This window comes from Sabethes cyaneus, chromosome 2 (genome assembly GCF_943734655.1).
Source record: "Sabethes cyaneus chromosome 2, idSabCyanKW18_F2, whole genome shotgun sequence".
NCBI lineage: Eukaryota > Metazoa > Arthropoda > Insecta > Diptera > Culicidae > Sabethes > Sabethes cyaneus.
Window position 1 is genome coordinate 88,501,962 of NC_071354.1, and position 14,128 is coordinate 88,516,089.

General features: G+C 41.7%; 2 protein-coding genes across 2 annotated transcripts; one reads left to right on the top strand and one right to left on the bottom strand.

Annotated features, from left to right (window-relative positions):
* Nucleotides 1-2,711: 2,711 nt before the first annotated feature.
* On the top strand, nt 2,712-3,731 carry LOC128735666 (uncharacterized). Its single transcript, XM_053830151.1, has one exon. The coding sequence runs from the start codon at nt 2,712-2,714 to the stop codon at nt 3,729-3,731; it is 1,020 nt and encodes a 339-aa protein (XP_053686126.1).
* Nucleotides 3,732-10,724: 6,993 nt separating this feature from the next.
* Nucleotides 10,725-12,696, bottom strand: LOC128737059 (BUD13 homolog). Its single transcript, XM_053831608.1, has 3 exons — nt 12,567-12,696; nt 11,310-12,509; nt 10,725-11,249 (listed from the first exon to the last, which is right to left on the bottom strand). The coding sequence occupies exons 1-3, from the start codon at nt 12,683-12,685 to the stop codon at nt 10,886-10,888; spliced, it is 1,683 nt and encodes a 560-aa protein (XP_053687583.1). The 5' UTR covers nt 12,686-12,696; the 3' UTR covers nt 10,725-10,885.
* Nucleotides 12,697-14,128: the final 1,432 nt, after the last annotated feature.

Here is a 14,128-nt window from a genome sequence, read left to right on the forward strand (position 1 = left end):
GGGGCCTGGGAATAAACCCATGCTAAAAAGTCACTTTGCCATCGGATGGCCTGATTCTACTAAGATTCGAAGTTCGAACCCATGACCATTCGCTTGTCAAAGCAGACTCGGTAACCTTGCGGTTACAGAGCCCCTCCGCAATGAAGGGCTTTGAAGCAACGAACGTCATTGACTGTTATGCCGATGCACATAATGAAATCCAGCTTGCTTCAGATTCTTTCGATGATAAATGCGAATATTGTTGTCAACAATCGGGCTATCGTTGGCTAAACTACGTCACCATGATCCTTTGGGTTTGCCTTTTTTACAATGTCCTAACGCATTCCAATCGGTTAGTTCTCTGCAAATCCCGTTTGCTGTTTTCCTCAAAGTCTCTCCAATCTGCTTCCACCTATGTTCTCGAATTTCTGCTGGTAGCGACCGTTGATGACATCAACGATGGGGTCCTCGTTGGATATCCAGTTGTCAGGCCACCAGGCACGAATGGTATATCGCAAGTAGCAATTGAATTAATAACTGAAGTTTTTGCGATGTCTACACGTAGTGGAATAAGTAAATGAATAAAAAATTATATTAATAATCTTTGTATGTACCATTCACGCGTTGGTGTATTAAATTATTTGCCAATCATAATTACTTTCCTTCGCCCAATCAACGCGATGGCGACTTGATTGGAAGGAAAAAAATTCTACTCCCAAAACAGCTGCTTGCTTTCGTTGCGCGTAGCTATAAAAACCCTTGAGCAACACTCATTCTGTTGGCGACTTTTGGATAGAGTAGATCGGAACAGCTAACGAGCGAGAGGTCTCGACAAACTATAATTTGGAAAGCGGTTGATTGCAGCTAACCTAGCGGCACAGACTAGCGGTGTTGGATCAGAAACAGGTTGATTGCGGCTAACCTGGTGGTGTTGCAACAGAAAAAGGTTGATTGCAGCTAACCTATTGGGTGGCATCAGTAAAAGGTTGAGTACAGCTCATCTAGCGGACTTTCGGCGATTTCCTGGTGCGAGGTTAGCGGATCAGCCATTCATCGCGATGTTGATGTCGTACTGCGACACTACACTGAGATGCACCAGGTTTAGTAGGCGTACAGTAATGAGGATTTAACGTTTCATTTAAAATTTGGGTGTATATAGAGCCTTTAAGCACCAGATGTATCGCAGACCTCAAAGGCACCTTCAAAAGCAATCCTTGATTTGGTCTACTGTCGATATCTTCAATTAGTATCTCATCCATAACAATGAGAAAAAGCAGCGGTAATAACATGCAGCCCTTACACTAGCTATAACCCTTATAGGATCGGACAAGATGCCATTGTGCAACACTCTGCACGAGAACGCCTCGACGAGATGGACTAGCTTATCTGGAACCCTTCTACGCCTAAGTGCGGCTCAGATGTTTTCGTGAATGAGCCGGTCAAACGCCTTTTCAAAGCCAACGAACATTGATATACTCTAGTGAATCCAGAGCGTTGCAACTTACTTTAACCAATATGCATTGGCGGAACCTGGGGGCTTAGCAGCCCCCCCCCAGGAGAGACTTAGCCCCCCCTAGAAAAATTGACTTGGCCGACCGTCGAAAAAAATTCCGGAGCTATAGCCCCCCCTAGAAATGAGCGCTAGATCCGCCAATGCCAATATGCCTTGCATCCAGATCCAGTTGCGCTTTCCCATATTTTGTTGGATAGCATCATCTGGGTTCACAAAGACGAATCAGCTTTGAGCATCTCGGTTGAAATACAGCCTATATCCCTGGTGCTCCCTCTAAGTGGCGGACATTCTGGGTTCAAATCACTTTAATATATATAAATAGAGAAAATTATCCAGTAATCCAGTAAGTATTCGAGTTGGCGCAATTATTGCAATGAACTGTTGGCGTCATGAAAGAGTTCTTCAAAATGTTCAGATCATCAATATATATATTGATTTTATGTGCAACGTAAGAACACTAAATAACGCGATTACTAGACACAACACTTATGGTTCTTACAAAAAAACATAAATACCTTATCCGCTAACCGGTTTCGGGTATGATGCTACCCATCATCAGAGCGGTGGTCGACTGGATACAAAGTAGTAATCTGCTGTTTACTACAGTTTCAACTTCGTCAGTTGAAAGAGCGGTGAGGTGATGAGAGCGTCATCCTCATTCATCAGGGGACGGTCCTCCGTACAGATGTACATCGACTCCCACGCAGTCAAATGAGAAGACTTTCTCACGTTTTTGAGCAGCTTTGCGTTTCCCCAATTGATATTGTGTTTGGAGCAGATTGAGTGCATGGCTGCACTGGAGTCGTTGGGCCGTTCATTCTCCACTGCCTTTCTATGTTCTTTTAGGCGAATTTTGAATTTCCTCCGCGTTTGCCCGATGTACACCGCTGGGCAATCCTGGCACGGAATTTCATAAATTCCTGAGCGTTCGTCGGGCGGAACCTTGTCCTTTTGATTATTCAAAAGTTCCTGTAAGGCATTGCCGCTTTTGTGGACCACATGGAAACCATGCCGCTTAAGTACCTTTCTAATGTGGTTTGTTACTTTCGGGTAGAACGGTAGGCTGATTCTTTGTACTTCTTCTCTTTCAGGCTGTAGTGTAGTGGTATCATGGCGCTGTTTTTTGCAACATATATATGTTTCTGTCGCAAAGCAATGCATGAATCAAAATTATTTTGTATTCAGAGGTAAATACTACAAGCAAATCCATGGCCTCATCATGGGTAGTAAAATATCGCCCCTCTTGGCGGAATTGTTTATGAGCGACTTTGAAGAAAAGCTACAAAGTGAAAAACTTTTCCCACGCGTATGGAAGCGATACGTAGACGACATTTACGCCATAGTGAAGGAACGCTACGTGCCACAAACACTGAGTTGGCTGAACTCACAGCACGAAAAGATCAAATTTACGGTGGAACAGGAAGTAGAGGGAAAACTACCGTTTTTGGACCTGCTGATTACCAGGAAAGAAGACAATACCCTGAAGTTCAGCATTTTTCGAAAACCAACGTCTACCGATCGTTACATTACTACGGACTCGAATCACTTCGGGGCCCAAAAACAAGCAGCTTTTCATTCTATGGCGCACCGTCTAGTCAACATCCCCATGGAGCAGGAAGATTTTGTAGCGGAAAGGGAAAGGATCCAGAAAGCTGCTGAATTAAACGGGTACGACAAAAAGTTTGTGGATAAAATAATCCGCAAACATCTCCGCAAAAAACAGCGCCATGATACCACTACACTACAGCCTGAAAGAGAAGAAGTACAAAGAATCAGCCTACCGTTCTACCCGAAAGTAACAAACCACATTAGAAAGGTACTTAAGCGGTATGGTTTCCATGTGGTCCACAAAAGCGGCAATGCCTTACAGGAACTTTTGAATAATCAAAAAGACAAGGTTCCGCCCGACGAACGCTCAGGAATTTATGAAATTCCGTGCCAGGATTGCCCAGCGGTGTACATCGGGCAAACGCGGAGGAAATTCAAAATTCGCCTAAAAGAACATAGAAAGGCAGTGGAGAATGAACGGCCCAACGACTCCAGTGCAGCCATGCACTCAATCTGCTCCAAACACAATATCAATTGGGGAAACGCAAAGCTGCTCAAAAACGTGAGAAAGTCTTCTCATTTGACTGCGTGGGAGTCGATGTACATCTGTACGGAGGACCGTCCCCTGATGAATGAGGATGACGCTCTCATCACCTCACCGCTCTTTCAACTGACGAAGTTGAAACTGTAGTAAACAGCAGATTACTACTTTGTATCCAGTCGACCACCGCTCTGATGATGGGTAGCATCATACCCGAAACCGGTTAGCGGATAAGGTATTTATGTTTTTTTGTAAGAACCATAAGTGTTGTGTCTAGTAATCGCGTTATTCAGATCATCACTTAAGTTTATTCTGTACGGTCAGTAAGTAATTGAACTGATCTGTGCTTTAGCGGCATTTATTCAGCCTAACAACAGTAAGGCGCCGGGAAATATCGTGCAACAAAAGGATGCCACCATTGACGGCAGTAATTTCTCCGCCTTCAGCTAGGGAGTTGATGCAGGCTATCTTGCCCCGCCTTCAAGCTTAGCAGTTACAGTTCTGCGTATCGTCTCAATGCCAGTTTTCGACTCTTCGTGTTGATAATCCTCCCAGTTTCACTGGTGCCAGTCTATTAGTCTTCGACAATTCCATCTGGTAGCAGCGCTCGACAAAGGCCCTTTTCATCCCAGAATTCTCCAATCGGCGTACAATCAACTTTTTCCTCCCGTCGTTGGATACGTGCAACGCGCATCAAGACATTATGTGCTGGTCTATGGGGAACGGGAAAGTGATCTATCAATGACTGTTGTTAGTTAGTACAAAAGTCAATAACCAGCCCCCCGTTTTCACTCATCTCTCCAGATCTCTACCAGCTCATGGCGTTCTATGCCACGTTAAATTTGCGCGTTATTTGAGTCAATCTTCGCGTTCAAGTCGCCCAAGTGGATTTAGATGTTCCACTTCGGGGTTTACTCAACCACACTGTTCAGCTGACCGTAGAAACTGTCCTGCTCTGCCGATTAGGTTGTTAACCAAACCTAAAGTGCCTACGCCGCTGTTGGGAATGCCATCTTAGAGTGGGTGGAAGCCACTGGTCCCCCTTCCCTGCCTGCATACAATAACCAAGGACTGTGTATTCCAGCCGGAACCGTGTGAAAGTCTTGCAAACTAGAATGATTTGAAACTCAACAATCGGAAAAAATAGTACTTTGGATTGGAAAGAATATGGAATTGTCGATGTATAAATTTCCTAGGAAGAACCGAAGAAATAAAGAGCAGCAAGGACAACATCGTAGTACTGCAGGAGTTTCGTTGGATGGGAATGATGGTACGTATACGTTTTACGCTTAGAGTTCGTTAAACCATCCGCCAGAGCTGCAGTGCTTCAGAACAAACGAGCTCGGTACAGCTTTAAGTGGTCGGTGAGAGGCTGATCAACTCCTTATTTTTATATGCCAGAAGTGCACTGGGTTCAAAAAAATGCCGCTGCGACAGTCACGAAGATTGTCTTTTGTAGCAGGCCCCGATAGCTGTACACAGTTTACGGATTGCTCATACCCATTGATGGAGCTGAGCTAAGTAGGTTGTAAGACTGTGCCCCAATTAGGTATTACATGGTTAATAAAACCAACTACCTTCTTGAGATGAAGTTTTCATACTGAGTATGGAGTTAATAGGTAGCTTCCGAAGACGCTGAATCTGGAAGACGCAAGAGCTCCACAGGAGCAGAGCAAGTGCGCTGAACTTTCTTGTTCTAGATCAACTCCTTAATATGCAGAGAAAGGTTTAAAGCCCGATTCTTCAGCGTCAGTTTCATCAGCGGCACACCTCCCACCTTGAAAGTATATGACTGACCGCTGCCCACGATAATTATTGGGGAATGCAAACCTCAGATGCAGGTCTACTGGACAGGGGAAAGGATTCAAAGTGGTGACTGGACGGTTCGGCGCCTATCAGAAAGAAAACAGCAACGGCCTAGGACTTATCATATGTACACTCAACCCCCGCTAATATGAAAAACAGCTCGTTCAGATTGGGCGAGTTCATTTTTAATCTGAATATTTGGTAACTCTATTCATTTTCACACACGCGCAAGACGCGCACCATATGAAGTTGTTGTTTTGAATACACGAAAACAAACGTTTTGAAAACATCTCAAACATGCGCGAATTCTAAAGGTTCGGTTTGTATAATACGAAATTGGCTCGGCAGTTTCGACTAAAATGAGCTATTTTGAGTGCTGGAGAGAGATAAGTTGCATATGAGCTATATTGCCAAAGCTCCTGAGCAAGAGGAAACGCATTAAGATTTTTTGCTTTTTTTTAATTTACCGGTCCACTTTAACGTCAATTGTGTGTGACGCTTGATCGGTTTTTAATGTGAACGCATTCATACCACCGGGGTACAGATTATAAATGTTCAGATTAAAGAAGGTCATACCAACGGGGGTACACGGTAGTACCTTTTTCAGCATGAAGTAATTTGCGGTTTCGTCACCAACGAGAATGACATTTGCTGAGGATCGCTTATGTAGGAGTGAGAGGGGAGCAAAGAGTGGAGGAGGGGATCCGGGAGTTTGGAATTTGATGTTGTTGATATTACTCCTACTGCAAACAGCCTCAGCGAGGGCCTCAGCTAATGTCAAAAAATCTTTTTATGTGTGCGTGGTGGAATACTTCATAACCTTCGACGTAACGAATGGTTTGACCCAAGCCCATGGCAGACAACTATGTTCTCGCCGCCAACATCTCGTGTGTGCGAAAGTGAGATAGCAACAAGCCCATGGCAGACAACTATGTTCTCGCCGCCAACATCTCGTGTGTGCGAAAGTGAGATAGCAATTCAGCACTGCGTTTCACTCAACTGCCAGCAGTCTGATTTGGGCCCGCTGTCAAATTTTGAGCCCCGGACATGCTGTCGCTGACGTTTACTGCAGCTCGATATAGAGATGTCGATGGGGTGGTTTGACCAGAGCAAACGGATATTAGATGCAAAGAACGCAGCGTGGATATGAATGCTCTTACCTAGTGATGTCCGATTTTCTCAGTTAATCGATTAACGAGTAATCGAATAGTTTTTTATCAATTGTTATTCGACACGATTAATCGTCTGTGATTAATCGGGTAATCGACGAAACTTCGATTACTCGTTGTGTATACTGCCGCTACTCGCATGACAGTCCCATTAATATAGGAAACTTCATAGAAAATGGGACTGTTATGTGAGTAGCGGCAGTATAGGTGGTGGATAAAGCGTAGTAAAAATCGAACACCGTTGCATTGTAACTCTCTTGCTGTTGATAGATTTGGGATTGCTGACGGCAGATGGTTTCCAGTATTTTTAGATAAAAATTCATTGAAATCCTGGTTTTTATTTGTAAAATTATTTTCAATGAAAATAACTTTTTATCTGTATGTTGGATAACTCATCCAACAAAGCTGGTGCGACCAACTTGGGGGTGTATTATTTGGAACTCTAAATCAACAAAGTCCGTTGTGGGAGAATTTCACTGACCTACTTATGTCTTGTATTACGTGCGCTATTGCTTCATTGGATAGCAACAGCTTATAAGTATCGTTCAAGCTTGAAAATGGTATCCTCGCTTTAGTTATTACTGACCTGTCCTGTAAAAACAAGTTGTATCTGTAAACTGAGAAGCAGTTTAGTATGCGGTAGTTGTCGAAATGAATTTTCAAAAAAGCTTTGGCTCAAATCAAATACAGCAATGATGCGCTTGCTTAAGGATCCGTTAATTGGACGGTTCGTTAGCCGAAAAATCAACTATGGGCTATCTCCAACCAAAAAGCAAAACACATCCACATGTACGCGTACCCGTGTGACTATGAGAATGAAAAATAAGTTATTTCAAATAATAGCATAACCGGAAACCAGCGGGACCAACCAACAGAACTAATATTTTAAAAATGATTCACGATGAAAAATGTAAAAAGAGATATTTGAACCTTTTCGTTCTCATGCGAAATGCCACGCATGCGAATTCGATTAGTCTCTGTTTGCCTTGCCAAAGAGAGTTTTAAGTTTGTACGCACTTCACTTAAGGGCCAAACCACCCCATCGGCAGGCAACCATGTTTTCGCTGCCAACATCTCGTGTGTACGAAAATGAGAAAGCAGGTCAGCACTGCGTTTCACTCAACTGCGAACAGTCTGATTTGGGCCCGCTGTCAAATTTTGAGCCCATGACATGCTGTCGCTGACGTTCACTGCATCTCGTTATAGAGAAGGGGGGGTTAAACAGAATGCTGCGTCAGCCCATCCGCCTGCGTTATTCTGACAGTTTTGCAATGGGTTTACTGTCAAATTGACACTGACGGGTGCGTTGATGCAGCATTCTGTTTGGTCCTTTACACGGAATCTCTATGCCGAGTTGTCAAGACCGTCAAAAGTTGCTTGAAAACGGTGAAAACACAAACAGAAATATTTCTTTCTCTTTTTTTCTCGCACATAAAAGATATCATGGATAAACCTTCGCACGGTGCCTAACCTCAACTCTGGTTTGACGTTTTTGTGTGTTTTGTTTTGATTCCCTTTGTAACCTAATTTTATTGCTAGTGGGTTTATTACTTGCAATTGGTACCACTTGTTTGCGGAAACCGGAAATACCCGACTTTTCCGAAGCAGGAAAATGATAACAGTTCTGTACAACATACGAAGGTAAGGTGCTGCCACTTGGATAAGTTTAGTCTATGAATGAAGCAAAAGCAAGATAGGAATTTCTTGAAGAGTGCGAGAAACAGAAAGATCTTAAAGCATTCTTCTCTCACACTCACAAGCATGCACAAAAATCTGAAGATCTGACATCGCTGATGGCCAGTTCCATGAGGGTAAAAGAGAACGTGTATAGCTTCGAAGTCGCGACAAGTTTAATTTAAGCTTTCCGTTAAAATAACCATGTGGGCTTCACATCATTTTGAGTTCAGCAAGCATAAACCTCAAAAAGCAGTATTCGTGTCAGTAATCGATGCGACTGTAATCGATTAGTTCGATTATTGCTCTTTGCATTGAAAGTTGGATTTTGAACACACTTGTCCAGTCACACATTTTGTAGGTGAGAAAAGTTGCCAAAATTTCGTGGGAAAAAAAACATGAATCTTGGTTGATTTCTATTTAAATTCTAATGCTTACGTAGAGTTGCTATCGACGCAAAGAATAATATAAAAATAGTTTCTAAATACATAATTCCACGCATAATTCATAACTTGAATAAATATGCAGCATATATGAAATAAATGAAAAATTAAATACTTTTTGCTTTCCCTACAACTGGTACTGGCGCCACTGCTAAATCAAATGTCAGCTCAGATGGGAGAGTTGTAAATTGTAATGATGGGAAATGTCGGTCAAAATCTATAACGATTATTGATAAAGTTTTGTTATCGTTAATAATTAATTACGATAATATGGCAATATAAGCAAAAATACGTAAGAAATAGAACAAAAATGTTAAAATAATACCAAATCAAGAAGATTTCACTTTAAACCCTCCAATTTTCGATATTCTTCCATGACGATAAAGTTTGATGGTATTATCGATATAAGATTACTAGCGATATTATCAGTAGCACACTTTTCATCACAGTTTTGAAGGTTGCACTTAATAACTGTGCAGTCCAATTGAGTGTGAAGAGCGCAATATATGTTAGGCGTTATTCGATTAGAAATTATTCGATTATTCCATGCTGTAATCGATTACTCGATTAATCGAGCGATTACCGGACATCACTACTCTTACCGCTTTTACAGAACAAACGTCGCCATGAGAAGTGCAGCCTCATGCAGTCTTATCGTTCTCAGGAAACACGGAAATGAACGGTCAGTCGGCAACGGTTAGAGCCATATGGAAAACTTTGGAAAAAAATGAATGTCCGGGAATTCAGTTCTCTGTTAAAATTTTGGGTGGTCAGTTGAACCCATTCGAATCTCGTAGGGGACTCCGGCCTCCCTATCTATCCCGCCTGCTTTTCATTATTTCGCGAGAAGGATTTATAGGGCCAGCGGCAATCAACACACAGGGCCTAGTTTTTAACAAATTGGCTCAATTGAAGTGCTTTGCCGATGATGTGTCTGCTGCCGGCAAAGACCCCTAGACTGTGATTGACCAGTACACCAGACTAAAATGCGAAGCAGAGAAAATTTGGTTGAATATAAATATGTCTAGAACAAAGTACGTATATGTTGGCCGGTGGGATCGAACGTGACAGGGCCCATTGCGGCAGTATTGTAGTAATCGACGGGGATGAGTTTGAGATAGTCGACGTTCTTGTACCTTAGCTCACTGGCAAAGGAGGACAGTAATACCAGCCGCGCGATTAGAAGGCGAATTATCAATGGAATACGTGCCTATTTTATAGAATCCCCAAACATTTGCTGTCGAATAATCTAAACTTTCGTATAAAGTGCGTGTTGTACAAAACGCTAATTAGACCGGGTAGCCTCTATGCGCATTAAACTGGCTTGTTAGACCAGCGTCGTGCTTCGATTGCAATTGGGAGGCTAATCGATAGAGCTAATATGGTTTAGAATTATGGTAATATCACATTTGCCTCACCGCCGCGGGTTTTACTAAAACTACGGTGGACGGTAAAATAATTGCCGGAAAGCAGTACAGAATAAGCAAAGCTGTCGAGTTAGCTCAGAGTAACAACATTGTAGTTACATTCGGTGACTATCAAAAAGGCGTCGTGAATTTTAGTTCGATGTTCACGAACATTCTGGTAATGTATTCGAAGTCTGGCAGACAAAAAACCAGGGAGCAAATGGAGCACACACAACGAATTGTTGAAGCATGATTGTGAAAATCAACTTTTTGAAATAAAATAATCGTGTTGAAGAAAATATGCAGATCAAACGTATTTTTAAAATTTTGAACCGAAACTGTGCTAGTTCTGAGTTCTGATACCAAAGCCGCTATTAAAATTTATAGAAATATGTTCAAAACCTGTATAAAATAACGTATCAAAAATACCGAATTGCATTTCAGAGTAAACGCAGCGCTACAGATCCGTAATCGTCCTTCTGAAGGTTGTTGATGAAAGATGAAAGTAGAAATGCAAGATGGTTCTTATGTTATTATAACCAGACTTGAAAGAAGGTTTCTATCATATCTCCAAGGCAGACACAATATTATCTATTATCGGATCTGGAGGTTGCTTCAATTAACAGAATCAATTTACATGAGCGAATTTTTATTCAATGATATTGACACCGTACCTATTAGTGGCGTACATAAAAAAGGCAGTTTTTGATCAAATTCAGGACCGTGATGCCTTTGTCGGAGGAAATGCTATCTTTAGAAAATAATAGATATCTATTACTTTTCGATCTTATACTTTCCATACACAGCTACATATCTTCTACACTGTACTTGTAAGCTTCCTCCTCGACAGCCTTCTTCTTGCTCTGCATTTCAAACCACTTTTTCTCGAAACCGTTGGACCGATCTACGCCATCCCAACGATAACCAGGACGTATACCGAATCTGTTGTCCATGAAAGAGCCTTTGTATGTAGGTTTTTCAGGACGTCCTTCTTCACGGGTCTTTTCCTTCTTTTTACTGCGTATATAGTCCAACATCGGATCTCCTAAACGATCCTGTTTTTTCAGAAATTCATCCAAATCTTGATCATCTGCATATCTTGCCAAGGGTTTATTCATCTCGTGAGCAGCTTCTTCCAATCGAGCCTTGTATTCATCAACTTGTTTCACTCTGAAATAAAGTAAATTAACAAACAATTCAACGCCATAATTTTAATTTTCCTTATCTTACCCTTTTCCCCATCGACTGTAAACTTCTTTTTTCTTCTCGTCACGTTTACGCTTTTCAAACTCTTTTCGCAGTTCTTCCTCAACATCCTCGCGTCGCTTACCACGTTTTTCGCGAACTACGGTTTTTGCATACCTCCCGGATGTTTCGGCAGACATATTCTCGTAGGCTTCCGCTTCTCTTCGACGGAACTTCTCGTTTTCAATCTTCATAGCCTTGGCATCTTGGAGGCCAGCAATTTTCCCCTCTAACGTGGTAGCCATCTTTTTAGATTTCGTTGCTTCAGATCTAGAATCATAGTCCCTTTCTTTTTTGATACGTGCCACCAATGGAGGGGTGTCCGGTTTTCTTCGCTCTGTTCGGCGAGGGGGACTCTCATCTGAATCTATAACTCTTCTACGAGGAGGACTTTCGTCTGATGAAACAACTTCCTGTTTTATGTGCCTTATATCCGGTGCACGACTCCGCGATTTGGAAACGGTTCGTTCTTTCTTAATAATTTGATCAGAAGCAGCAGTTTGGGAGCGCCTAGGTGGGCTTTCGTCGGAATCACGCCTTCTTTGAGTGGATCTTTCCTTTGAAGATTGCCCTCGCCTTGGAGGGCTATGATCCAAATACCCGCGATGCTTGTTCCCCGATTGACTCCTACGCGGACTGTCGTCTGAACGTCGTCGCATTGATCGGGACCTGTCTTCAGTATATTGTCGATGGGAATTACTACTTGAAGCCTTTCTCGATTGCTCAGAATCATATTCCAACTTAATCCCTCTGGAAGAATTTCCGGCTTTTCTTCTGGGAGGACTTACATCTGAATCAGAGCTTCGAGCATATCTTTTCTTCGGCTCGCCATCCAAAGGTTCTTTTCTCCCCGCAGGACTGCGATCAGCTTTTCTTCTTGGAGGACTTGCGTCCGAATCACGACGCCGTTTTGAACTCTCCCACTCTGATGTAATGGGTGGGTTTCTTTTTTGACATTTCTCCAAATAAGTCTCACTTCTAGTGTTCCCTTTATGTTCGTCGTCAACGGTCAGTTTTTTCCATTTGCTAGTGTTAAAATCTTCCTTTGCCTTTAGCTCCGGTGGACGTTCGTCAATGATACCAACAATTTGTGGTGCCTCTTCTCCGAGAGCAAACAGGTCTGATTCGTCTGCATTTTGCAGCTGATGTGGGTTAGCTACGTCGTCATCGTCGATAATTTTTACACTGGAATGCAAACATAAGTACTCAAAAAAGAATATTGACCGAATTTATGAAACTTACTTCACTTTTCCAGATGCATGTTTTTCCTTCTTCTTTTTCTTCTTCTTTTTATCTTTGTCGTTAGATAGATACCGTTTTAAATATTCTTTTTGGTCAATTTTTGTTTTGGAAAAACTCATTCTGCAAAATTACGTTTAACTTCAATATTACTTTTTGAATTTTTTGGTAAACATAGAATAATGGTTTTATAAACAGAGGGACAGAAGCACAGAATGTGACGATAATGTCAATATACGAAAATTAATGTAATTTTTACTCAAGTGTTAAAATATAAATCTACACCCTTAAAATTTTCTAGCTATTTTTATCCAGCTTTTTACGAGCCATAATGGCGGAGGCATAATTCGAGTTCGTATTATTTTAACAACCTTTTTGACATTTCTGCAGCTAACTGGCATCATTTTTATCTCATTTTGCTTTGCGTTGAAAGAGCTAACATCATCACTATGGGCTCAGGAGTTGTGGGCCCCACTGACAGCTGAAGAGCTAACTTGTGTGAAGAATGGCGAATATATATGACATCTCGTTCACGCTAACGCTAACATGTTTGCATCGAAAACATGGCTGCCTGCCAGCTACTTGCATTTCTGTCTATCTAACTTTTTAAGAGCCATAATGGCGGACGGCGTTCGTAATATTTGAACAGTATTTTTGACATTTCCTAAATAGACCAAATCATCATACCGTCAATTGACAGATACTGGCGCCCTTGTTTACATTTTTGAAAATTTTCCTTTTCGTTTATAGCGAATGTAACGTATGTTTTAATGTTTTACAGGCATAATGGTTTTTTAAATTTAGTCCTAATGCTGTTTAAACAACAAACTTGCCGTTTAACAGCTGAAACTTTTTTAGACTCTGCGGTCTGTTTGTTAACAAGGGCGCCAGTATCTGCCAGATGACGTCACCTTGATTTGGTCTATACGTCGCACGTTTTCTTTCTGTACGTTCCTTTTGTTTTACCGTGATCGTACTGAAAGAAAACGTGAAATGTATTTAGGCTGTGAACCATTTCGCGAAATTTTTAACTTTTTGGTTAAAATTTGACAGTACGATGGTTTTTTGAAAATAACCCTGCTCGGGAGCATGGTTAGTTTTAACCACCCCATCGACATCTCTATATCGAGCTGCAGTGAACGTCAGCGACATCATGTCCTGGGCTCAAAATTTGACAGCGGGCTCAAATCAGACTGCTGCCAGTTGAGTGAAACGCAGCGCTGACATGCTATCTCATTTTCACACACACGAGATGTTGGCGGCGAAAACATGGTTGCATGCCGATGGGGTGGTTTTAACCAAGTTCTGAGATCCAATGAGATATGCCACAGGTGAGGAAAGAGCTTCGATGTGTTTCACTGATTTTTCCTTGAATTTGAAAAATGTATAGATGTTTAACTTATAACAAATTTGTTTATTCAACCCGAAATTAAATGAGATAAATTTTATCTATGAAATAGGAGCAAATGTACACCAAAAATTCATCCAATTCGAACCTGGACTGAATAAATAAATTCGCTGTTATAAAAACATATCTTCATTCTCACCTTATATATGCTCTCATT

Bases quoted from the DNA above. Each gene is read 5' to 3' on its own strand.
- LOC128735666 (XM_053830151.1), top strand. From the start codon at position 2,712: ATGGGTAGTAAAATATCGCCCCTCTTGGCGGAATTGTTTATGAGCGAC.
- LOC128737059 (XM_053831608.1), bottom strand. From the start codon at position 12,685: ATGAGTTTTTCCAAAACAAAAATTGACCAAAAAGAATATTTAAAACGG. The intron at 12,510-12,566 runs GTAAGTTTCATA...TTTGCATTCCAG, and splicing joins CATGCATCTGGAAAAGTGAA to TGTAAAAATTATCGACGATG. The intron at 11,250-11,309 runs GTAAGATAAGGA...ACTTTATTTCAG, and splicing joins TACAGTCGATGGGGAAAAGG to AGTGAAACAAGTTGATGAAT.